Genomic DNA, 25,597 nt, shown 5'->3' with positions numbered 1-25,597 from the left:
ATTTATTTCTGTTATCCCATGCTGTGTTGGTTCTGTCGATCAAGCTACACCTTGTTGCACCTCTTGACCCCTTTTCCAGGCCAAGCACTACTTACTGTGCTCCTCATTTTGCGTGCACGTGTGTGATGTCAGCGAAAGGCCAAAAGCATCACATTAGGCACATAGCCATAGCTGATTAGATCAGCTAAAAGTACTGAACCAGCAGTAAGTCAGTTAAGCTTTGGATACAAACTGTGTGTATGGATGCTCATTTGTTCATTCATATCTGTGTGGATGGAAAGACTCAGATTTTCTGTACACTTTGTTTTTAGATTGACTTTAAAAGTGTCTTTATATCCAGCATTTTGACATTATTTGGCCTGACTCTAGTATCAAAGCTCTTTTTATGGATTTCAGTAATGCTAAGGATTCACCAGATTTTGTGTGTCTGTGCCTACATGGACTTTGACTCTGGGTGCCAGACTTTATTTCTCAGCTAATGTTAGCTAGTGTTGCACACTGTTGGCGCAGTAGGGGAGCGGAAGAGCGGCAAGGCACCCTGGAGTGTGTATAAACGGCCAATCCTTTGGATTTTTCTGGCAAAACCGTGTCCTTTATATAGAATTCAGTCCACAGGCTGTAAAGGCAACTGAGATAACAATGCAAATTGCTTCACATATTTCCTTTGAACTAAAGTTGGAATAAAATATATTTATATTTTTTTCTACCTCTTTCTGTGAAATAATTGTGACAATGTGATTTATTCTTGACAGTTTTTATCTTCTCAAAACTTTATCAAGCTCTTCCAAACATATCACAATGAAAATGAAACCACAATTAACAACAAAAATGATTCCAAATTTATGGGCAACCGTGTACAAATGAGACCATATTAATGATTCTTGACTGCTATGTTTTGCTGTATAATGACTAAAAATGAGCTTTTTCCACAAAAACACTGCATTGATTAAACACTCACACAACTGTATAAAATTAATATTGGTTTAATTCAGACACACATTATTGTTCACCTTCAATTCCTCATAATAAAAAGAAAATCTGGTGCTATCAATATGAACATTTTTCTTCCATATCCCTATCTAAAAGCACTTTCTAAGAACTAAAACCTTAAACACCCTCTGTTGTCATTTCCACCTGCCCCAGTGAGAGGCTGGCTCTCATTGGCTCAGACGACAGCCAATCAGCTGCCAGGTCAGTGTTCTGGGGGAAGGCCATTCAAATGTGTGCAGCTGAGTATTCATGAGGGCCAGCTTTGCTTGGAGACCCTTGTCACACACAGCCAGCTAGTCACAACAGACAGGACTTCAAAGGCGGCCAGGGGGGCTGTTGGTGAGAAGTGTGAGTGACAGGAAGACAGACGCAGGGACAATGAGACGAGCTGAGAGTGTGATACCACAGAGGAGAGGGCAGTAGATGGAGACAAAGTTTTTTAAAGGCACAGTAAAGAGAAAGTGACAAACGGTGCAGTGAGAGATATAGTTTATAAAGTCTGCAGAGGAAAGGGGGGAAAAAAAGACGTCAATTTTTCTTCTCTTCAGAGCATGGTGGCAGAGTGCACATGGATTTAGTCGACCTCTACCTCCCAGAGTGTTTCACCTACCACTCTGACACAGAGTAAGTACTTACACCCTGCAGAATGACTGCACCGAGCATAGAGTTGATCTCAAAATTAGTCACACAGGTGCACTAACCAACTGAACTGGAATTGTGTTATATTAGAAATTCTCTTAGATGTCTTATTTGTGTGTTTATAACTCAAAAGTTTCCTCTTGTGCTGATTGATTTGAATACATTGGACAGTCAGTTTTATTCATCTGTGTGTTTTAAATAATACAAATATTGCACATATTACATTTGCAAGACACCTGTCTATTATCATCATTATGCCCTCTATCTTTATGGAAAAGTTGTTGCAATATTTGCTCATCAGCTCATTACAATTTATAGTGTCATTGTGTTTAAAGTCATGTTTTCCATATGTCTTCCTTGCCTTCCTTCATTGAGCCGGTTTAAATATCATATTTGCCATTAATTACCAGTAATAAGCTTGCAGTCTTTTTGTAGTTCCTGCAGCGTTTAATCTGATGATTATTTTCTTGATTAATTAATTCATTAATCATGTAGTCTATCGCGCTCTCCTAAAGCCCAGGATGACGACTTAGAAATGCTTGTCAAAACCTCAAATATTTCAGTTTCCAATAGTATAAAAGCAGAATTTTCTCACAATTCTGTATATGGATGTAGAGAATGCTTAAAAATGTCTCAATCTATTAATTGATCAAAATTGTTGCTGAATAATTATCTGATAATTGGTTAATCAGTTATTTTACCGATCCTTTCAGCTCTGTTGAAGTGGACTGGGAGAAGGTTTATGTAAATAAGTGTTAAAATATAAAGTGTTTTTCTCTGTGTTTTGGGGAGCTTTAGATAATCATTTCTCAGGTTGGTGGAGGTTTGTTTGCATCGCTTACAGTTGGCATTGTTCAGCCTGTTTGTTGATAGTGAGTCAGTTCAGCCTGGGTCATCCAAATCTCCCCGTTGTGCTCAAAGCAGCTGAAAGCCTGTGAAAAGATGTGCGAAGCAGCTGTTTGATTACTCCCGGACAGCTTTTTGATTGCCTTTCTTTTCTGTAATCATAAAAAATCATGTTCATTATCATCACCGCTGCGCTTTTTATCAGCTGTGGCATAATCACTCTGCTCTGAGAAAACATCTCATCGAGCATTCTGGGATTGAAAGTCCCTACAGCAGAGACAGATGAGAAGAGAATGGAAGACAGACAGATTTTAAAAAAAAGAAAAAGAAAAAGACAGCGAGGCAGAAGACATGTGGACGTACAGGTCGGCTGATTGCTGGTGACAGAAAGAACCAGATAGAGAACTGGGGAGATGATCCCCTGTATGGCACGCTTTCCATGTTTCCAGAGCCTGCGGGTCCAAAGCTCCAGCCACAGGCACCTCATCTCCCTGCTAACAGCTTCGTCCAAAGCCTGACTAAGGCTCTTACGCCTGGCTTGGGGTGCCACTGATCCCTGCTCATCTCCTACTGGCTCGTTAGTAAAAACACACTACTGAGACCCCACTGACCTAAATAACTGCTCCTCAGGGTTGGGGTTAGGGCTAAAAGGTTAGTCAGTATTTATGTTTTTTGTGATATTTCAGGGACAATCCCTGTTGCCTTGGTTTTTATTTTTGCTCCCCAAGGCCTGATTTTCCTCCATTTTCTTTATATCTCTTGGTCACTTATCTGCAATTCCTTTCCTCTCTGTTTTCTTCTCACTCTTCCTCCCTCCCTCCTTCATCCGCTGGGTCATTGTCTGCATTATGACTCTGCTCATTTGAAAGTGAGTGTTGCCTTCTCTCTTTTCTTTCAACACCCCCAGGTTAATGAGCCACAGGACTGCCCCTTTCTTTCTGTCCCTTCCCGGCTTTTTCACACTCCGTCTATCTGTCTGCCTCTGTCTTGTAATTTCCTCCCGCCTCTCTTCTTCTTCTCTCCGTCTGTCTCCTTGTCGTTTCACGCTGAATTCTGCCCCTTTGTTGCCAAGGTGCAATTAGAGTTGTTTTGGATACTGGGACACAAAGGGGCAAGGTACGATAACTTTGAATACCCATTGACACACACACACACACCCTGTCTGATTTATCCCCACTGCATGCCGCTATAGAAGCCGCACCAACCGTCTTTTGATGGGCTTTTATGTGGAGTTGTAGATTAGTAATCTGTCAGAGTGAATATTACATCACATCTGATCACCCCACTCTAATGCCATTTCATTATGAAAGCAAAACACCAACCCCTCCCTCCTCCTCCTCCCACCTCCTCTTCTTCCTCCCTGTGATGCATTATAATGGCAGAGCACAAAGTATATCTCACTCTGTACCTGTCACAGGCTTGACACAGCAATATGGACGCCTGTGATGGATAGCCAATAAGCAAACCAGTGAGTCACTTTAAAAGCACACTGAAATCTCCTCACTGTACTGTTTTTACGGTCTTTAAAGTGGATTAGAGAGGTGAAAGATGGTGACGGGGGAGGAGGCCAGTTAAAATGTCACCAATGAGTCTTGTTCATGGGTTATTAAGGTAAAATTTGGGGGCTTAAGACAAGAGTCAGAATGTTTTAATGCTAGTGCTGTAACGTATCCTTATACAATGGTTAAAATTACTTTAGATATGACTGTTCTATTAAACGGTCGCTGTTTTACACACATGGTTAAAATTGTTAAACACAACTAGTTGGTTAATTTTAGACAAAAGAATAAAGTTTCAGTTAAAATAAGTACTAGTATAAGACTCATACAGTTTTCTGATCCAACCATCAACCCCAAATTCCTCCATACGCAGACTTTGTCACTCTTTATACTACGTCACTTGACTTCCTCCTTTGCTCCTGTCATAGATACAACTAGACAACTAGAGGTTTTCGCCAAACAACAAATGTATTTAGAGTTCATAAAAAAGCTGTGCCTCCTTGGGTGCATGACTTTTGTAGGTATAAGAATGAACAATAAATGAGAACAGACTTACCGATATGATAACTGAATTTCATGACTGATGACAAAATCTTGTTTTTTTAGGCTATCTTATCTTAAGGAATGTTTTTCTACTATCAAAAATGGATCAAATGACTCATAGTAATGTGAAAAAAGTGAATTTTCAATGGAATCCCGCACCAAACTCCAAATAACTTATATCGCCCTTATTTTTTCCGTTTTGCGGTCCACAACTTTACTGTTTTGAGTCACTTTCACTGAGGTCATCGAGTCAAAGAGGTTAATTGTTTCATTGAAGAAAAGCTCTGAGAGCCACCGTCACTAACAAGCACCAAAAAGGAAACAGAAAAAATTGCATACAGTATATATATTCGAGCATTTAGCAGCTACTGTGCCAGATATTTATTGAGGAGGGAGTTGGTGGAGACCAAAAAAAGAGCTAAATTTGACTTACAATTGTCAGATGATCACCAGACTCATGATTAAATGCTAATGTTAATACTCTCTGCTGTATGTGTAATAAGACAAATGTTTGCTTTGAATGTTGCCATAACACATTTATAAGGCAAAAATATATCTATGTTGTGTTAACAGCTTTTTGTGCTGCCAATAAGTGACTAAAATATGTTGAAACTGGTAAAATGGCTAACAACAAGCATTTTTTCAAGAACTTACAAATTAAAAAAGTAGTAAGAAATTACAGTCTAAAATAGGCTACAGTTGCTTGGTCTTTGTATAGAAATAGTCAATTGTTGTCTTTTACTGTGTGTCTGTCTCTGTGGGTTAGTAGAGGGGTCAGTAGCGCGTGCCCATGGTTTACTCTGGAGGTGGTTAAAGGCAGCCAGTCTTTTTGCCAACCAAATGACATGTGGCCGAGCGAACACTGATTTACATGGCAGGAAACAGACCGACATGGACATCCACCTCACCAGGCCAAGATTAGAGTGAGAGAGAAGTACGACGTGTGTGTGTGTGTGTGTGTGCGTGCAACAGAGAGTGAGACAGCAGGGGTCTTTTTTAAAGTTGGCCTGGCGACATACAGTTGCATGCCAGTATGTGTCGGGGTGTTTATGAAGACACTTGCTTTAAAATGTGTCTGTAAGTGTGTGAGTGTGTGTGTGTGTGTGTGTGTGTGCAGGGATGTTGAACATGTTCTTGATCATGTGAATCTGAAGTGTGTGTAGAGAAGTGTGAGCCTGTCTATGCTTTTTATTTTTACATCCACACATGAACGCCTGACGCCATGATGTGTGTCTGTGTTTTCAGGATATGTGTGTGTGTTTGTGTGTGTTTGTGTGTGTGTGTGAGTGTAGATCACATGCCTGTGAGCCTAGTGTACACCTCAGCTGGTTTCATATGCTTTTTTCTCCTCATCGTGGTGACAGAAAGTCTGTTGTGGTCACATCTCGATCCAATAATAAAGTAATGATGCACACTTTAACATGCAGGCAGAGGAAGATTTATTTCAAGCACTTATAATGGGAGTATTTATGGAAAGTACTTCTTAAAATGTGTTACGACCAAGAAATAGTCCATATTTTGCCATTCTATATATATATAGATGATCATCAGAAGTAGGAAAAATAAAGTATTTTGCTCTTGACATTTTTTTCTTCCTTTTTACATTATAGGGAATTATATTACATGTTAATGCTAGGTTAAATAGCATATTAAAAATAAAATAAAATAAAATGACAAAGAAGAAGAAAAAGATTTTAAAATAGCACTTTTATCATTTTATCTCAGTTATTATTTTACACTGTAAAACCCAATGTTGCTTGTTTGTTATCATGACTAATTTTTCCTTTTCAATACAACAAAGATTGGTGCAAAAAGTCATTTTAACTTAAAATATTGAGTCAAATAGCAAGGTTAATTTGAGTTAATTCCATTGTCTTCGTTGTCTTGACATAAAATTCTTCTTCTTGGCAGCATGGACACTAAAATATTTAAGTTGAAACAATAAGTTGGGTTTTACCATGTACAAAGAGTTTTGTGTTCAGCTCATGTCTCAATGTCTTCAATGGATTATTATAATGTCTCCACATTTTCTAACATTTCCTGGCAGTTAATAAAAGCTGTTAACTGTTGTAACAACCTGCTCCTTTGTATAGGCTGCAGAGTGTTTGACAGGTTGAGTATGATGAGTAACTGAGAGACACAGAGAGACAATTGAGAATTGAAAAAAAAAAGTTTACGGATTGAACATAATGGCACTGATAAAGCGGATGATTTCTGGTTTGGTTATTTCCCTACGTTTGCTTAAGCAAGCTCCCTCTTTAAAAACAAAGCAGTGTAATGGACAGCAGCTTTGCATACGTGGGAAATCACAAACGGCTGGTTTAGATGGGACAGGCATGGTTGGATGCATGAATGAAGGGAGGAGATGGAAAGTTGGAGCTTGTCAAAGCAAGAGATGAGAAAAAGGGTGTAGTAAAAGAAATATAATGAGCTTCCAGTAACATACAATTAGCATTAAGCTCTGTATGTAGTTTGGAAGATATAAAAGGCTTATTATCATTTAAACTCCTGTGATACCAAATGAATTATAAAAAAAATCTTTGTCATTATCTCAAAGAAACAGATGATTGCCTGAGATAATGTAACTTCTTGAGATTTTGAAATCACAAAACTTTGTTTGAGATAACAACATAACTTGAGATCACAAGAAAACAAAGTTTTGTGCATTAAACGTAATAGGCCCAGGACATAGAGTCTCCAGTTTCTACTTGAAATGTCATGTTTACCACTGATGGATGGCTTGAATGTTTATGTAGTGGGTAAGCCTATTTCTGCATTTGTTTTGTGCTTTTATGCTTTACTCTGGAGGTGATTAAAATAAGGCTATTATATCTCAGGAAAACATAATTTCTTATTTCAAGATAATGACATAAATAACTTGTTATCTCAAAATAAAAATAAAAATATCACAGGAAAACAGCAATTAAAATGCTTGAACCTGTAGCAGTTCAGGGCTTACGTAAAAATATGTATGGGTGATAAATTGTTTTCTTCATTATGATTTTGGCTTCCAATGATTATGAAAACAAAATAATCAAGTTTAAATTATTTTTGTATTGTAATGTTATATATTTTTATATTGTTTTATTTAGATATTTTTTCAACATTTATATTTTATTTGTTTGAATTATATTTAATTTTCAAGAAAATTCCCCCCAAAAATATTGTATTGTAATATTTTTATATCTTGTTTTATTTAGATATCTTTTTTTTACATTTACATTTTATTTGTTTTGAATTACATTTAAATTTCAAGAAAATACATTATTTTTTAAAAGTCACTGTGGAATTTAATACCTGTAATCTCCATATATATATTATATATATATATTTTTATATATATATATATATATATATATATATATATATATATATATATATATAACCACCATCAAGAAGTCCTAGTTTGAAAATACATATCTAAATCCATAGATTCATGGTAATCATTTTTCCAAGCTGCTTATTACATTATTACTATCTGTGTAAATGATGCCTGACTTAATAAAACTAGCCAGTCATTAATATTTATAACAATATCAAGGTGACTCATTATATAAAACTGACCTGAGTGTCAAATCTTTTACCATCATGAATATGTATTACAATAAGGTGCATATACGATCATATATAAATCTGTAATAAAATTTCTCTTTTTCCCCTCTCCCCTCTCTCTTCTTTCTAGGCATCTGGGCAGGATGTCAGTGAGGGGCTTGGACCCCACCTGTCCCTCCACGATAAAGCGTGAGCCCTCCAGCCCCAGCCCCAGCTCTCAGGGCGACGTCAGCCCGGCCCAGCCCAGCCCTGGAAGCTCTTCCTCAGACACGAACTCCAGCTACAGCGCCCTGCTCAAAGGTCACAACCACAGCAATGGGCTGGACTCGCCAGGCCTCTACGGCCACACAGCGGGGTTGGCCAACAATGGAGGAGCAAACAGGTTGGTGTATGTACCAAACTATCCCTTATTTTTAGTGTTTAAATGGACAAACTATAAATATCTGAGCACATTCCTTGAAATTCGTCCCCTTCACTTCCTCCCTTTCTCTCCACCTCTATCCAGGAGGTTTGCGGAGGAAGAAAGCCAAGTGAAGTGTGAATTCATGCTGGGCTCGGTGGCCAAGCGTGTGTGTCTGGTGTGCGGTGACGTTGCCTCGGGCTACCACTATGGTGTGGCCTCCTGTGAAGCCTGCAAGGCCTTTTTCAAGAGGACCATCCAGGGTAAGAGAGAGACAACACACACACACACACACACACACACACACACACACACACAAAAACACACAGGTTTCCTTCCCAGTTTTATACTTAGTAACAGAGTTTATTGTGCATGGCTGATAATGCCTTCCTGCATCATATAAACCTGTTTTACTAGCAACATGGTGCAGATGCAGTCATTTGTTTTGGTATAAACAAACCCCGATCAGTTAGCTCGCAGCTTCCGCCTCCTGCCTCGAACTGCAGAAAGGCTTTAAATAAAGACCTGTTTGCAAACAGCTGATATGGGGTTAAACTTGGTGTGTATAGTCAACATGTTTGAGTTTGGGCTTTAAAGCTTCAGATAACATGTGGTGCTGAATGTGAGAGCATTTGCTGCACCCCTGAAAGCCGTTCGTGGCGAGAGGCAGCAGCACGCAGTGTGGGTGTTTTAAAGGGATTGTCCTGTGCTCTGTGGGCTCGCAGCCCGGGTTGAGTACTTAGCAGGCTGCGATGTGTTTAGGCCTCCAGAAGTTGGCTACTGTAGATGAGTTCAAAGGGCAAACAGGATCAACGGCTGTCAGATCAACCGGGGAGATCTGATGTCTGGCTCATCAGATACTTCCTGTTTCTGATCAAGGGTGGCAGCTGAGAGCGCCTTCAACTGGCCTAACGCCATCAGGCTTAACTTTTGGCTGCCGTGGCTATTTACTCCCAATTAGGTGTTGCGAACATGTGTTCTTGTGTGTGATTGCACTGATTGTGAGTGAAAGTCAAAATGTCATGGGAAAAATGACTCCATTTTTTAAATGTTTTTTTTGTTTTACAAATCTTAATAATGTTTATTCAAAATTATCAACAACTTAAAAGTGCACTCTACTGATTTCCCATCATGATGAGTTCTTTATAACCTGAGTGCTGCAGGGACATATTTTTGTAGGCCAGCACTGGTTCCCTTAACTAAAAGCCAATGGGATTTTTCCATTGGTTTTCACAGTGGCAAACCAAAGAGTATGATACCAACACATTTTGTTCATTTCTTCAATGTCACTTTTATGATTTTTTTAGGCATAAATACAATAACCAGAAGTAAAAATCTAACATTAGGGTATAAACAAGCCACATCAACTTCACTGTCCTCGCCACTGTTGTTAAATGTCCCTGACAACCTTGGTGGTGTCATTTCTGGCATATAAACAAAAACCCATTCAAAAACTGGAGAAATGCTAACTGATCTCAGTCTCTACTTAAGATTACATATTTATAACAGAAACCTGAGGCACAAATACTGGGGGTGTGGAGTTTACAACGTGTGAGTATTTACCAGGCAGAGACAGTCTAATGAAAGACCCTTTCCAGTTGCATTATGGGAAGTGTAGGATCCTGTGTTCAGGGACGTGACCCACACCTGGAACTTAATTCAGGATATCTCGGCAACTGCTACTTCACTAATGACTATACTTTTTTCAGTCTGTGTCTTGTGAGTCCCCCAACTTTATAAAAGTACAGCATTAAATTGCTGGAATACCCCTTTAAGATATATTCCTTTGATGCATTTTATTGAAAATGTACTTTTGACTAAACTCTGATTGTCAGTATGAGTATGTGAGTGAAATGAAGAGATGTTGAACGATATTGTTGAGTTATTGCTTCACTGCAGCTTTAAAACGTTTTTACTGTCCTCTTTTCTCCTGCAGGTAACATTGAATACAGCTGCCCAGCGTCCAATGAATGTGAAATCACCAAGAGAAGAAGGAAATCCTGCCAGGCCTGTCGATTCGTGAAATGTCTGTCTGTGGGCATGTTGAGAGAAGGTCAGCTATACACAAAAAATCACTTTCAGACTTGGGTCAAAACAATGTTTGAGCTGCTTTTTCTGGGATTGATCGGTTGGTGGACTTGGCAGAAGTTCAAACCTCATCCTTTAAACAGCGGAGACAAAGAAAAAGCACCCAGAGAGCAAAGGCTAAACACTTGTCTGACTGCAATTTCTATGTTGTGCATTCCTGGAAACAATACCCTGATTACCAGCTGAAATTCTCTGAATGTCTCACCTGATAAACTGGCGACAGCATGTACTGTAGTTCTCCAGTGAAACCTAAAACCTTTGACAGTTAAACTCCAGCCCATTTGTGCCGGCTGTGATGTGTGTGTAGGTCTGTGTGTGTGTGTAGTAAACACAGGGCCGAACAATGCATAGCCATCTCTTTGAGAGGGAGGAGAGGGCGACTAACCTTTCAATTGTGTCAGTCTTTGCTTCACCAGTGTTCCTCCTAAACAGCTTCTGGAAATCTGCCAGTGTGTGTGTAGGTGTGTGTGTGTGTGTGTAACACTGCAGCAGCTAGTGAGATAATGGAGTGAGTTGTTGCTTGGGGCTACCAGGATGAGACTTTAGAAAATGTAAATGTATAAAGTCACATTTTTACAAATGGGTCATTTTGTGAGAAAGGGATCCAACTAACCCAAGTTTTTTGTCTTTAATTTATGTATCAAAGGTGGTGCTTATAGTCTATTTATACCGAAGCACAGACTATATTAAAGTTGAATAAATAATAATTGTAGCGGGCTTTTCCATTCCAACAACTTTTGTACGGTTTATTTCTAAAATATGGGCTGAGAGTGGTGATGTATACATACCACACAGAGAGTCTGTGACAGCGGTCAGGTGCTCCTTTAGTCTGACTGTGTGCCTGTCTGGTGACATATTGTTGTCCAGATTTAGAAGTGACTCAAAAAGGAAACCATTAGCGACCTCCTACTGTACTGGCCACTTGCTGCATGTTGTGTAGGGCCAAGAGATGATAATAAAGCGGGGAGAGGAGATAAAGCGTGTGTGTTTGTATGTGTGGGTACAATTTTAGAACGGAGAGATAGTAAACATAAAGAATTAAGTATATAAGGGCGTCCCGGTGGCTCACACTGGTAAAGCGCTTACCATTGAGACCCGGGTTCGAATCCGGCCTGAGGCCTGAGGTCCCTTTGCCGCGTGTCCTCCCCTCTGTCTCCCCCTTTCTATCTATCACTTTCAAAAAAGCAAAAATGCCAAAAAATATTCTTTAAAAAAAAAAAAGAATTAAGTATATAAGAGAACTCCTTGCTCGGGTAGAAGGGGATAAGTTTGCTAATTCCCCGTTAGCATCTTGTTAGCTCTGTTTCTAATAAGACAATGTGTTTATTTAAATTAAAAAAACAAACATATTTTCTACCCTTGACTTCTGCTTCCTAACTGTAAACTGTGCATCTTTTTTTAAGCAGTTTGTACTCCGGTAGAAAAGGTTAAATTAAAGTGAATGGCATTACACGACAAGCTACGTTAGCGTCTTCCATTTTGAGCTGTCCAGCTTGCTAACGGTTACTGCAAGAATTTGTTTTCAGGGATAGTTCGGATTTTTAAAAATGTGTTTGTCTGAGGTAGTTGGCCATAAGAGTGCATTACTACAGTAGATGTGATGTTCGGCATGTTTTGCCATTTTAAATTCTGGTTTGACCAGGCCATGATTAAAAGCTCTGTGTTTGTGGCAAATAATTTTGAAAAAATAAAATGAGAGTCCACCACAGAATTATAACCCAAACTGTCTGTTGTAGACATTATGTATGAATCAATCTACAACACGTATAGTAGTTGTGTGCACACTGTTTTATTACCATCATATTGGATGCACTCACCTTTGGTTTTACCTCCAAATAAAGTGATAAATTCTTGAATTGTTTACAGTCTTTGTGATCGTCTGACTGCTCTTGTCAGACTTTGTTGTAGCGATGTCGCCATCTTCTCTGATCTCCGCAATTACTATCATAAGTATAATATTATTTTAGCCAATAGAAACAGTAGCCAAAACCATGAAAATAAGATCCCAGTCCTAATAAACTGGAATGATCCTTTAATCCCACCTACTCATCTCCAAACACACAGGAGCATCTGTTTATTGCTGCTGTGTGTTCCTAAATGTGTGTGTGTGAGTTATGGATACACCGAATTATAGCATCTTTACACGCGTATCAGTTTGTGTATATGAGTTTGTTTAAACACGTCAACCTGCACTCACATTTATGAACACACCTCTGTGTGTTTTTGTGAGTGTGTGTCTGCCATTTTTCTAAATTAGCTGCATTTAATAGGGTAGGGGCATCAACAGCATCCCAGTCCGCCCCTCAACCCCCCTCTCCTCTCGCCAACCCCCTTTTTTTTGCTTTCCCTCCCCCCTCGTAAATTCCTCCAGATGCCTTGTGGGATTCCTGGACCTCCGTGAAATGCGAACTGCCCCTCGTAACTCCCGTCGTAAGCGCCCTCGTAACGCGCTTCATCGTGTCTCGTAATGCCCCTCTTCCCTGGAGAGGCCGCAGTAAAGGCTGAGACAGAGGAGCTGTGAGGTTTAATGGGGAGAGTCAGAGCCGTATTAAATACATGGCTAAAAGACATATAGACCCCGGGCAGGATTTGATTAAGCCCTGTTTAGTGCTCAATACTACAGTTGCTGTCAATTCTAATGGCAGTAAAAAATGTATGTAGGCAAAATGTGCATGATATTTAAAAAATACAGTTTATCATACAGATGTAATTTTGTGATTCTGTATTTTAATGGTTTATTCTCCTCGGAAATATGGTCAGTAGTGCAGCACCTCCCCTTCTTTGTCTCTTTTTTCATCCTCTCATCTCCACTTCCTGCTGCCTGAACTTATTTAGTCCCAGGTTTGTTAATCATGCTGTGTTAATCTGTATTCTGAGAAACACATCAGAACAGAACAGACAGACTATGTGTGCTTTGCACTGCCAACTTTCCAAATCCTTCTCATTTAAAAAGCTGCATGCAGGAAATGTGACGCCACAGCGGCGTTGTGTACATTTGTCACAATATCCGAGAAGCGCGGGATTGTTTATACTGAACACATGCTGGTGGTGGCCGCGCCGATGGAGGCGGATTGGTAGCGCTTCCACAGAACACGGTCAACCAGGATCAGTCCGGATCAGCGGCTGGATGTCCGTACTTCTGATCCTGCTGCACTGTGTGTGTTTTGGGAACCTGTAAAGCCTCCCATGTGAAGATCCAGACACCCTCAAAAGAAGCCTGAGTGATGAAAGAAGCAAAAAATAGATCAATGCCTGAGTAGTCTGTGTTTATCGAACCCTGATGAACAGGGAGGAGGTGTGTGTGTCTGTTATCCACCAAAGCTATTCTTGGCCTTCAGGTTGTCAGCACATTCCACCATGAAGAGTTACACTTAGCTCTGATGTGTGTGTTTGAATAACTGTCAGATCTGAGCACAAACACACGCACAAATATGTTGTACCCGTATAAAACACACGTTTCCCACATATCAAGTGACCAAAGTCATTTAGTCAAAGTTAAATCCAGTGTTTGCCAGCAGTTTGTGTTAAATCTGATGCACAAGTAAGCGCCCTCATCCCTTATAGGAGTGGCACCTGCCAAGTGCCCAGGATAATCCACACTTACTATTTGCCCCTCATGACATCACCACAGGTCAGGGAGCATCAAGTTCATCTGATCAATCTCTTCTTTAAATCCCCACTCATCGTCTTGAGTACGAGCTCGTCACTGCTTCCTCTCGCCAAAAAGTACAAAGTAGGGCTCGACATTATGACTATGTCATGATATTTGATATGATATTTAACAGGACTCAAACTATTTATTTATTTGATGAAACAATGCAAACGTTAGGTCCACTCACTAGCTTTTTCTGGGACTTTCAACCCTATCACGGGGGTTCATCAACAGATGGAAGTAGTTGCGTAGTTGTCATGAGATCAATCTTTTGACATGTGAGCTTACTAGTTGTTATATTGTAATTCATAACTCTTTTAGGGCTTTCATTGAAGTACAGACTTGACCTGTAAAATCAGGGTATCCGTGGGGTCTTAACATTTTTTAAATCCAATAATTTGAATTTAAATGTCTTAAAAATGTCTAACATTCTCATAAAATTTCATAAAATGTCTTAAATACAATTTTGAAAGGTCTTAAAAAATATTAACATTAACCAGCTGTGAATAAATTCATAGACTTTGCAAGTAATTCGGGGCCTCCGATTTTCCTTCATGTCTTTTGTACTTTTTTGCCAGTATGTATGTGAAATGGGTCTTAAATTGTATTCATTATGGTCTTAAAAAAACTCTTAAAAAGTCTTAAATTTGACTTGTTGAAACCTGAAGAAACCCTGGAAATACTTTGATAAAAAAATCCCAATTCAGGATCAACTTTCAACCTTTTCCAGTAAATGCAGTTCGTCCAGCTCGAGGTGAAACAATACACTTAAAGCCCCAGAACACTAGGTTTCACATGCTCACAGTAAGATTTCTTAAGTATTTCGCAGAGGGGGGACCAAGTCATTGTTTTGCAAGTCACAAGTTTGCACACTTTGCACTGAAAGTCGTAATAAAATATTCTTTACCTCTTTCCATGAAATTATTGTGACAATGTGATTTATTCTTGACAGATTGAAGTGTATATCTTCTCAAAACTTTATTATCAATTTCTTCCAAACATCAAAATGAAAATGAAACAACAAATAACAGAGGATTCTGTATGAAAACAAAATTATTAACTTTTAATTATTAAATTATTATTTTTTTTTATTTCGTCAAATCTGAAGCCATATTTATGACTTGAGTCTGACTCAAGTTTCGACCCCTGTTATTTATTATTTATTAATTATTTAGGTTTGATTGATAAAATAGATACAGTGGTGTAATTGGGCCTAGAAGGAGGTGGGTCTAATCTGTCAAAAATGATCCACCTTTAAATATGCTTTAAATATGAAACATCTAAGCATGATATTTCATAGTAGTCTTGTGGAAGACTGTTGGGTTACAGCAAAGGTCACGGACCACATTCTCACTCCATTGCTTTGTTATGAGTGGCCCCTTCATTCCAACTTACCTACCTCTATTCATGGTACATTAACTAATAAAGCAGAAATTCTATAAAATTGTTGTTATGGTAATGGCTTACCTATATAATGACACAAAATAGTCTTACGAACCAATGGTGCAAAAAACTAAGAATCTTTCAGCCCTCCAACACATTTTATAAGCCTGATTAAATGGACATCATGTTATTTAATGTGGATGTTCATGCATGCTCTCCATAAATACCTGCATTAGTAAGAATGAGTACAGGAGGCAGCCGGCTCAAAGGGATGAAGTGTCACTTTGAGGTGTCAAGTGGGCAAATAATACCCTCAGAGTGCCATTATAGATCTATTCAGGGTCACTATGACCGTTTACAGCGTGCAGATCAGGTAACCTGACACCACTACTGAAGGCTCCCTGAGTCACGTTCACACCCGCTGGACACATTTTCTTTACACCAGGTGACTGTACTTACTGTCCCCCCCTGTGTACACATACATACAGACACACTTAAATCCCCATCACCTTGGTGACGAGAGAACCACAATGCTCGTTAAGATGAGCAGTTGTCATCGGCTGCTCTGAAGTTCTTGAGTGTCGCCTTACAGGATGCATGCTGCCGTGCCAGCATAAGACATGTCATGTTCATGTCTCCTTGGGATCGTTAAGACATGGGAGCAGAGGATTGGGTCACATCCTGATGATTAGTATGAAGCCTCTTTTAGATTCAGTGTCAAAAATAGTCCGATGTGAAAATGTAACGTCTTCTGCACCATCGACTAAAAGAGGTGGCTGTAGCCTCTTAGTCTGAAAAGCTAATGCCTTAATTCTGCATTCTTTCTAATGGCCAGTAGGGGGCGACTCCACTGATTGAAAAAATAAGTCAGATAGTATAAAAATCTATGAGAAAATCGCCCTACTTCATACTTGCTTTATTTCGTCAGTAAACATTTTTCTCATGAGTTCATGGTCTCAATCTCTAGTTTCAAGCCTTCTTCAATACAGCCTGATGTTCATTTTGTAAATTATGATCCCATTTAGAGTAAAATAGAGGATAAGGTAGAGTAGGACAGGACAGAGTAAAATATCGGCAAGATAGGCAGAGGCCAGGGGCTTACTTCAGTAATGTGCCGGCCACTGAATATGTGCAGAATTGCTTCTATCTCTCTCTCGCCCCATCTGCAAGTTTCCTCTTGGCTCATAGACCGAACATTGTGATGATGTCACAGATTTTTGAATCACCTTTTTGGCTTCAGAAAAGTTTTACGAAAATATATATGGTGCAGACATCAGCTCATAAAATGTGAATTATGGTCCTTGCATTATAAATACTCATTTAACTTACTTGATTCTCCGAACAAATTTACATTATTATTTAACTTTTATTTCAGCAAATATGCAATGCTTTTATTTAAAAATCAAACAAGAAATCTTTTTTTTCCTCATAGTTATTGAAATACTAATTACTGAGTCAAAAAGACATTATTAAAGAAATTTTGTGTACAGTATCTATGCTTGCACGTGAGTGACTGTAATCTAAAGACACCTAGATGTCTAAATTTACTGTTATGCCAAATACATCATTAATATCCTGGTGTTTGTGTTTCCATAGGTGTGCGTCTGGACCGGGTTCGAGGTGGGAGACAGAAGTACAAGCGGAGAATAGACGCTGAAAACAGCCCGTATCTGCACCCACAGAATGCCTTGCCTCAGAAAAAAACATGTAAGTGACTGAATATACATAACTGTTGAGTAGTGAGTCTGTGTTAATTGATTCTTTATTGTAGATATTTATTTTTTCTCTATGCATACATTAAAAAAATATTTGATTCCATATAAATTACTCTATTTTTCTGTATATTTTAAAAATATTTAATGCCATTTATTTTTATCCCTTTAGTTTCACTTATTCTTTTTTTTATTTAGCCATTTCCTCTTTACTTTCCACATTTATTTCCTCATTTTCCACAGATTTATTCTCCCATGACTCCATATTTATGAGTATAAAAATCTAATATTCTCTCGCTCTCTCAGTCATTGTAGGTGGTGTGGTAGAAAACAAGGTGGTGTCTCTGCTGCTGGTGGCCGAGCCAGAGGGCATTTTCGCCATGCCGGACCCCACCGTACCCGAGAGCGACATCAAGGCTCTGACCACGCTGTGTGACCTCGCTGACAGAGAGCTGGTGGTCAACATCGGCTGGGCCAAACACATCCCAGGTACGGCCAGTCAGTCAGTTTGTCAGTCAGGCAGTGCTCACACTCTCCACACACATTAGCTCACAGTGAGTTTATAATCAGATCAGGGAAGGAGAATGTTGTGACTTGTGGTTGCCAAGATGCCCTGAAGAGAGAGGCCATGTTGGCGCGGCTGTGTGTTTTCTGTCAGTCATCCTCTGTGTGTGTGTGTGTGTGTCAGCATGCCCTTGCTGACCAATGTGTGTTCCTAATATATCAACCAGATGACCAGTGGCCACCTGGAAGTTTTAATTCATTTCCTGGGCCACAGCCGTCTCTGAATTACGGAAATCCTCCTGACACTTGGAACACACTTAGCTTCTCCTCTGACACAGGAACAGCAGAAAGGATGTCCAGAGTTTTTTTTTCCTCTCCTTCCTTTGGATGAGATGCTGGAAAGGAGAGGGGAAGTGCATTCTGACAGCTTAGTGGGATTAAAACGCTGGTATGCAGCTATGTTGGTGGTTGTAATCGTATGCGGTGGCAACAGAAGTTTACAGGTCTGCTTTTGATACTTGGCTTAGAAGACCTTTTAGCACTCACAACTGAAAAAGCGACATTTCACACTCGACAACGTGTGTTTGGGCCACCCATGGCTCTCAACTGACAAACTTACATCTCCTTTCCTATAAATAAATCAAAAAATCAATTTCATGTTTAACTTTGAGTAAAAAGAAAACAGATAAAGACCCAAAGATATTCAGTTTGCAACAGTGTAAAACGTGTAAAGAAATTGGGCACTAGCTGGTGGCTCACTGGTTGAGCACATATCCTTAAGGCTTAGTCCCTGTGAGCAGGTGGCCTGGGTTTGAATCCGCCTCTGAGCCCTTTCCTGCATGTCTTCCCACTCTGTGGCTCTGCCTCTATCAAATAAAGATGCCAAAAAAAAACTAGCTTTAAAAACTGTTGGAAATGGGGCGTTCAAAATGGTCGAAAACCTGAGGGTTGTTGCTCAGAAGGATTACTTTTACTTATGTTTACTAAGCTATTTGAAACTTCATTTAATATGAAAATCTGACACTGTAACATAAAAAAACCAAAACAAAGACAACTAGAAAAAGGAAACAAAAGTGCCGAATATCGACTGACATCACCTCAAGCTTCAGTTAGCTGTGATATTTTTTTATTTTTTGATATTTCATAAATTAAAAGTGGTGTTCTACCAGTAGATCAGTCCTTACAAAATCCTCAGAAATGTCTAGAATGGATCAAAAAGTTTCCAAGTTTCTAATAACCAGTATACAAGATGCATTATCATCTCTTAGTTTGTCTTCTGTGCTGTTTTCTTATCGTCTTTTTCCTCTAACTGAAGCCCTGACTGCCTTATCAGCCGTGGTTATCCACACCCAAAACATCACCAGGAAAACACCTGGGCTTTTTGTTGATGTCCTATCTCTGAAATGCTTACAAAACAAACAAAGCAGGTGTGTGTGTGTGTGTGTGTGTGTGTGCTTGTATCTCTACTATATTTGTCCCTGTATTTCTTCCTACAAAGTGAACATGAAACAGCCATTCGAGTGTGTGTGTTAGTGTTTGCTGTCCCTCATCAGCATTTCCATTGTTCTGTTAAAAAAGAAAGAAGAGCATCACCACCTCCTCCCCTTCCTCACCCCTCTCCTCAGCCCCCAGGCTGTTGCTGTCTGCCTCTTTTCTCCCGTTGACGGCTCTTTACTGTCAGCGCACGAGACAGACGGAGTCCGACTGATGGGTGTATTTGTAGCCCTTTGCCAGTGGAGGCTTTGGCTGGGAGAATGCCCGTACACACAGCAGATACCCACCTGAGGGGAGAGAGAGACAGGGAGCCATGTATTCCTCCAGCTGTCAAGCTCAGTTTTATTTTAAGTTATGAAATGTCACGAGAAATAGAACAAAATCCAACAAAAGGTGCATTTTTATCAGATGAGCTTCTTAAATCCAACAACTCATCTATTTAGGAGTTTGTTGGTGTTCATTAGTGTCAGTTAACTGCTGGGAGTTAGGATGCGTTCAGAACAAATCTACTTGCAAAAACGCAAGTAATTCTTTTAAGTGGGGGTAGTGAAAAAAATCAACAACGTAGCAGCCTGCAGCAGAAAAGTTGAAACAGATCCTGTCATCTTTTCTTTTTTAGCTGCTCTAAAAAAATGAAGTTGCCTTCAAGTGGGGTAAGAAATGTCGGGATTATAGAAATACCCTGACAGAAACAGATAATTATGTAATGTAAAGATAGAAAGTTGACTTCTGCTAAATTTAGTGGTTAAAGTTAACAAGTCTAATCAATTGTATCAGCGGTGAAAAAAATACAAAAAAGTGGTACAAAAAACAAACAAGAAACAACGGACAGTATCTGGATCTGTGCTGAGAATACATGAGCAGTATTCATTTGAATAAATTAATTGGATGTTTTTGTTCTGGCTGACAAAATTACACAGTTGCCCTGAAAACATTGTCCTTCCAGTGACTGAGAATGTTTGCTTTTAAAAAAAAATTAAATAGAAAAAGACAGAGAGAAAAACAGAACGACAAACAGAGTGAGAAAGAAAATGGCAGATAAAGAGAGAAAAGGGATGGAGAAAAGGATAGAAATGTCTTGATTGGAGATGAGATGACAGAGATCACGAGGCAGAAGATAAAATGAAAGGAAGAGACAATGGCATCATTCACGGAACAGGTTGAGGAGGTAAGAGAGAGAGCTCAACTAATGACAGACAAAGGAAGAAAGGTAAATAAAAAAGAAAGAAAAATAGATATTAAAAAGAAGACTGCCCCCTCCTAGCAGCGTAATGGCCATGTCACATCAGCTCTGGATGAGTGGCAGGCGGCACGGCCCCCATCGCTGGGAGAACCAGGGTCCTGGGCAAAGTGGCCTGGGCCATCTGAGTTCTCTGCCCAGGGGGAGGTGAGTGTGATGGGGCTACTGTCCTGGCTGCTCCCCCTCTTCCGTGTCCACCCTTATCAGGCAGATTGATGGTGATGTGGTCTGAAGTCTCAGGGCCAGACTGGCAGATGAGCTGGCTAAAGACCAACTGCCCTCTTTGCTTTTGGCCTTTTTGAGTCTGCGCTGCAAGTTGGCTGTCAAATGTGTGCGTTGAAGACGACTTTGGTGTGACTCGCTGTGTGTCGCTGTTGATATGATACAGCTAACGCCGGCAAGAGAATTATCCCCAAATGTCAGCACTCCTTACTGCCCTCAATGCCCTTTGCTTCGTCCCTTTAAAACATGCTCTATTCTCTTTATTGAGGGTTTAACTTGTATTTGTCCTTAAAAATCTATCAATGTATTGCCTGGGGTTTCATCACACAGGCCCAGACACTCGCACTCGCACAGGTCTCTGTCCCTGATCGATGGTCCGGTGCCAGAATACTGATCCCTATCGACCAATGAAATTGTGCACAGACAGCGTTTCCAATCAATCAGGGAGCGATAGTGGGGAAACAGGCGCCACTGACGTCCCCGTGGTGATTGTAAAGAGCAGTGGATCCTGATAACAATCACCGATGGTGTCAAAAACACAAACGCCTCCCCCTCCTCCCCTCGCTCTGTAAAATCATCTGTTTAATTACAGTAAACGTGTGTGTGAGTGTGTGTATGCGGGTTTATGCAGGGGACGTGAGCAGGTTTAATCATGTTCCTGTGGGGTGTAATTGTCAATCAAAGTGGGTGTGACCCACAGAGTGTAATTAAATTTACCCCCTATTCACTCCCTCTGTCCTTTGTTATGCCCTTTGCAATGTGGTCCTCTTCTGAGGGAAACTTGGATATTATTATACTAAACAAAAATTATTATTATTAATGCTGGAAACTGTAACAGTAGCAGATTATTAGAATATGGACACAATACAAGAAATAATTTAAGGGGTACTTGTGATTAAGTAATGCCATTTCATAAAGCTGTGAAGCGGAGGCTGAAATATTTTGACTTGTGGTTCATTAGACCTCCACTTACCCCGCCCTTTCCAAGCATGGAGGAGAGCCTATAGTGGCCTTCAGATAATGTAAAAAGGCTCTCTCTAGAGACAGTGTTTGGTTTGTCTGATCTTTGTTACTGTAGAAACATGGCGGTGCAACATGGGGGACTCTATGGAAGAGGTCCTGCTCCCTATATAGATGTGAAAGTATAAGCTAACAAAAACCCAAACATTCTTAGCTTCAGGTAATTATACACTCCTGAAAACATAATTATAAATACGATATTCAATTTCTACCAATTGATCCCCCTTATTCCCACACACTGGTCCTGTAAATGCCAATGTCTTTCAAACTCCATACCTCTGTTCTTTTGAATATTTCTATTCTCTCATACAAGATGACCCTGAAGTCAGTTGGGCTAAGTAAACTGACATTTATGTGCAAAATGTGTCCCAAAGTGGACTGTCTCTTACCCCTTTTCCACTAAGGCAGTTGGGCTGGTTCAGAGCCAGTGCCTCATCTTGAACCAGTTCTTCACATTTCGACAGCCAAAGAATCGGCTCTCAGCCAGGAAAACTGGTTCCAGAGTGGCATCAATTCTTTGCTGGTCTAGAACCACAAACCGCTTTTGTCAGGTACTGGAGGCGACCAATAGGACCAATAGGACCAAAAAAACGTGTCTCATTCATTTTATTGTATTTGTTTAACTGCAATGTGATTGATACAGGCTAGCGTGAGGTTACAACAAAGGCTAACATTAACAGCTTACATTTAGTGTTAATAAGAACGTAATCGCCAACCATAGCGATCAAGACGAGCAGCACAGGTATGTTCTACCAGTCGTGTTTGAACGCCAATGTTGACTCGCAAAGCCATGAGCAACATTTGTAGAGAGATAATGTAGCCATTGTTGTTATAATGGTTGCGGAGAGTGGAGACATATACAGTGACGTAATGACTTGGCTCCCTAGCCTGTGGAAAAGCAGACAGGTTCTGAGAAAGTTTGCAAGTTGAACCAACTGGAAACCAGCACCAGCACTACAGAACTAGGGTCGCATTGGTCAAAAAGGGGTATCTGTAAAATGATTCTTTTCTGCATCCCAGGTAACTGGTCCATTTTGATTCTCTCCTACAGGCTTCCCCTCCCTCTCTCTGGCTGACCAGATGAGTCTACTGCAGAGCGGCTGGATGGAGATTTTGATCCTTCGAGTAGTGTTCCGCTCGCTGTCCTTGGAGGACAAGTTGGTGTACGCTGAGGACTACATCATGGACGAGGAGCAGTCGAAGCTGGCGGGACTGCTCGACCTCAACAACGCCATCCTGCAGCTGGTGAAGAAGTATAAAACCATGGGGCTGGAGAAGGAGGAGTTTGTGGTGCTGAAGGCTATCGCGCTCGCTAACTCAGGTATGAAGTTAATTATTGTTAGATTCTTTGGCTTTGTGTCCACTCAAAAAGAAACAAAAGTTTACACCTGTGGTAAATAAAAGAGGCTTATAAAGGATAAATTGTTTGGCATCATATGACGGACCCGGAAGTTGCTGGAAGTCAGTTTTTAGCTATGATAGCATGTAGCTGTATGGATGGCAATAGATCCCCTATCAGAACACGTCACTCTAGCGTCACATATGAGTGCGCACGATTGTCGTTTGCAGAAAGAACCTGTACAGACATGGTCCCTAGAGGATGAATCTGAATATCTGTGATAATTCCCTGACTTACTATAGTGGCACCAGTGGATCAAATATTTTCACTTGACCCATATGTCCAAATAACTGGAAAAAAAATCAGTGCAATTCAATTAAAATCTAGTGTAATTTTGTAAAACAGAAAGGATATGATATTGAATTCCTTGATTTGACCTCTCCTCATAGACTCCATGCAAATTGAGGACTCAGAGGCAGTTCAGAGACTCCAGGACGTCCTCCACGGGGCCCTACAGGACTACGAGGCCACCCATCACCCAGAGGACCCTCGGCGGGCCGGCAAACTGATCATGACCCTCCCTCTGCTCCGTCAGACGGCTGCTCGTGCTGTCCAGCACTTCTGCAGCATCAAACAGGACGGCCGAGTGCCCATGCACAAACTGTTCCTTGAACTGCTGGAGGCCAAAGCCTGACCCCGACACAGACAGCCATTAGCTCCGTCCTGACCCCTCGACACAGGGGGTTAGGTTGACAGGAAGTGAAGGATAACGGGTAATGGTGGGGTTTGACACCATGTATTTGTCCATTTCAGCTTTGACAATACAGTTTTAAATCTGCATTCACCAGGAAGTAAGTTCTGGGTGAGCAGATGGAACATTTTTAGAGCAACACTCTTCCGACTCCCAACGAACATTTTAGTGGAGCAGTTTAATTCTCATTTAGTGTCCGGACGACGAGGACACTGTCATCTTTGTGGTTTGAGACACTCATTTAAGTGCTGCAAAAGGTCGAAGGCGGATGGACCGGCAGCATCGAAGCAGAAGAAATCGCCTTCTAGAGATATTTACAGTAACATGCCAAAAGTAGAGCTTCTTTTGTCAAAAGACCACCTGATACTTGAAGATCCACATGGATTATTTCGTCCATCTTGAAGCCTGTTAATCTGCATTCTAGTGCATTTAGAGAGCCTTTTAATGATTTGATTTGATTTGTCCTTTTTGTATAGAAAAGGTAAATGTGTCCTAAGAGGTAAGTCTTGCCAAAGAGTAAAGACTCATACTATTAATACCAGCATATGTCCACAATAATATAATGTGGCCTGTAAGTCATTCACATAAACCTGCATCCCTGCTGTGTCGTGTATCGCAAAAGTATCTATCTATCCACTACATTCATATATAAACGATTAAAGGGAAGCTATAAGTGGTCAGCATCTCATAAAACAATAACTGGCCTCCTGATTTTAGTAGAAAATTTCAGGGAACGAGTACTTAATGACAAATAATACAATTGTACGACAGCAAAGTGATATTTATTTAAAAGTGGCTCTGTTCATTTGCTGTTTTTTATTTACTAATGTGATATTAATGAAGAGTAGGTTAAAGCAATTACAGTGGATGATAATTTTTTAAAAGATTTTTAAATGATATCATTGTAAGATAATTTTTTACTAGCTTCTCTGCTGCAGCACTGATAACGATGTATACCATATCATGAAATTTGAGGCAACATGATTATAATTGGAGTTCGTACTTGAAGATCATAATGTCGTAGAGTTGTTGTAGACCCGTAGATATAACTTTAACAATGTAAAAATGGCTGCCATACTGTATAATCTGGATTAGGGAGGCATTTGATGTCCTTTCTAAGGTAGAACTCTATGTGTAGGATGAAATTTGTGCACTACTTTTTCCTTTTAGCCATAACGTTTGGGGGAACTGGTGATGGCGTTCTGTTAGTCTGTTAGTGTGTTTTGTGTGAAGAGTAGTTATATCTGAAATTTGTCTTTTTTCTGCACACATGAAGGGATTAAACTCTGAAGGGAATCTCAGTACAATGAATAAAAGTCTTGCTCCTTGTTTTACTCAAGGTACTGTGATACTATAATGTGCATATTTTTGTGACAAAATGACGGCAGCAATATGCCGGTTTAAATGTATGTTCTGTACGTTTTGCTGTATATACGTCATGTCTTATGCCAACAGAGATGTTTAAAGATGCAAATAAGCTTTGTTTGGACGAGCTGTGCCGTGCTATTTCATTCTCAGGTGGATTCTTGGGCAATAAAGATAATCCCCTTAATGCAAAGCTCATACTTTGAGTGTCTTTTTTCTCAATAGAGACAGTGGAATAAATTTATTAAGATCTGGTGAGTGTGTGCAGTCTATTCTGCACAGTCTGACAATGGACTGTCATTTCCAAGTAAGGCCCATTATGGCACATTTAGGCCATCAGAGCCCAGTTGGATGGAGA

At 40.0% G+C, this 25,597-nt stretch overlaps 1 protein-coding gene across 2 annotated transcripts; it reads left to right on the top strand.

The window, feature by feature from the left end:
- Nucleotides 1-1,292: 1,292 nt before the first annotated feature.
- On the top strand, nucleotides 1,293-25,426 carry LOC131991427 (estrogen-related receptor gamma-like). 2 transcript variants are annotated; one of them, XM_059356885.1, is made up of 8 exons: nucleotides 1,293-1,614; nucleotides 8,200-8,451; nucleotides 8,575-8,732; nucleotides 10,406-10,522; nucleotides 17,189-17,299; nucleotides 17,611-17,793; nucleotides 22,836-23,105; nucleotides 23,573-25,426. In XM_059356885.1, the coding sequence occupies exons 1-8, from the start codon at nucleotides 1,559-1,561 to the stop codon at nucleotides 23,815-23,817; spliced, it is 1,392 nt and encodes a 463-aa protein (XP_059212868.1). In that variant the 5' UTR covers nucleotides 1,293-1,558; the 3' UTR covers nucleotides 23,818-25,426. The 2 variants fall into 2 exon arrangements, with proteins under 2 accessions (XP_059212868.1, XP_059212867.1); XM_059356884.1 differs by having other exon boundaries at nucleotides 8,200-8,457.
- Nucleotides 25,427-25,597: the final 171 nt, after the last annotated feature.

The sequence above is a fragment of the Centropristis striata genome, chromosome 18 (genome assembly GCF_030273125.1).
Source record: "Centropristis striata isolate RG_2023a ecotype Rhode Island chromosome 18, C.striata_1.0, whole genome shotgun sequence".
Classification (NCBI taxonomy): Eukaryota; Metazoa; Chordata; class Actinopteri; order Perciformes; family Serranidae; genus Centropristis; species Centropristis striata.
The sequence above is the reverse complement of the archived record's forward strand: the minus strand, read 5'-3'. Positions and strand labels throughout refer to the sequence as shown.

Bases quoted from the DNA above. Each gene is read 5' to 3' on its own strand.
- LOC131991427 (XM_059356884.1), top strand. From the start codon at position 1,559: ATGGATTTAGTCGACCTCTACCTCCCAGAGTGTTTCACCTACCACTCT. The intron at 1,615-8,199 runs GTAAGTACTTAC...TCTTCTTTCTAG, and splicing joins ACCTACCACTCTGACACAGA to GCATCTGGGCAGGATGTCAG. The intron at 8,458-8,574 runs GTATGTACCAAA...ACCTCTATCCAG, and splicing joins GGAGGAGCAAACAGGTTGGT to GAGGTTTGCGGAGGAAGAAA.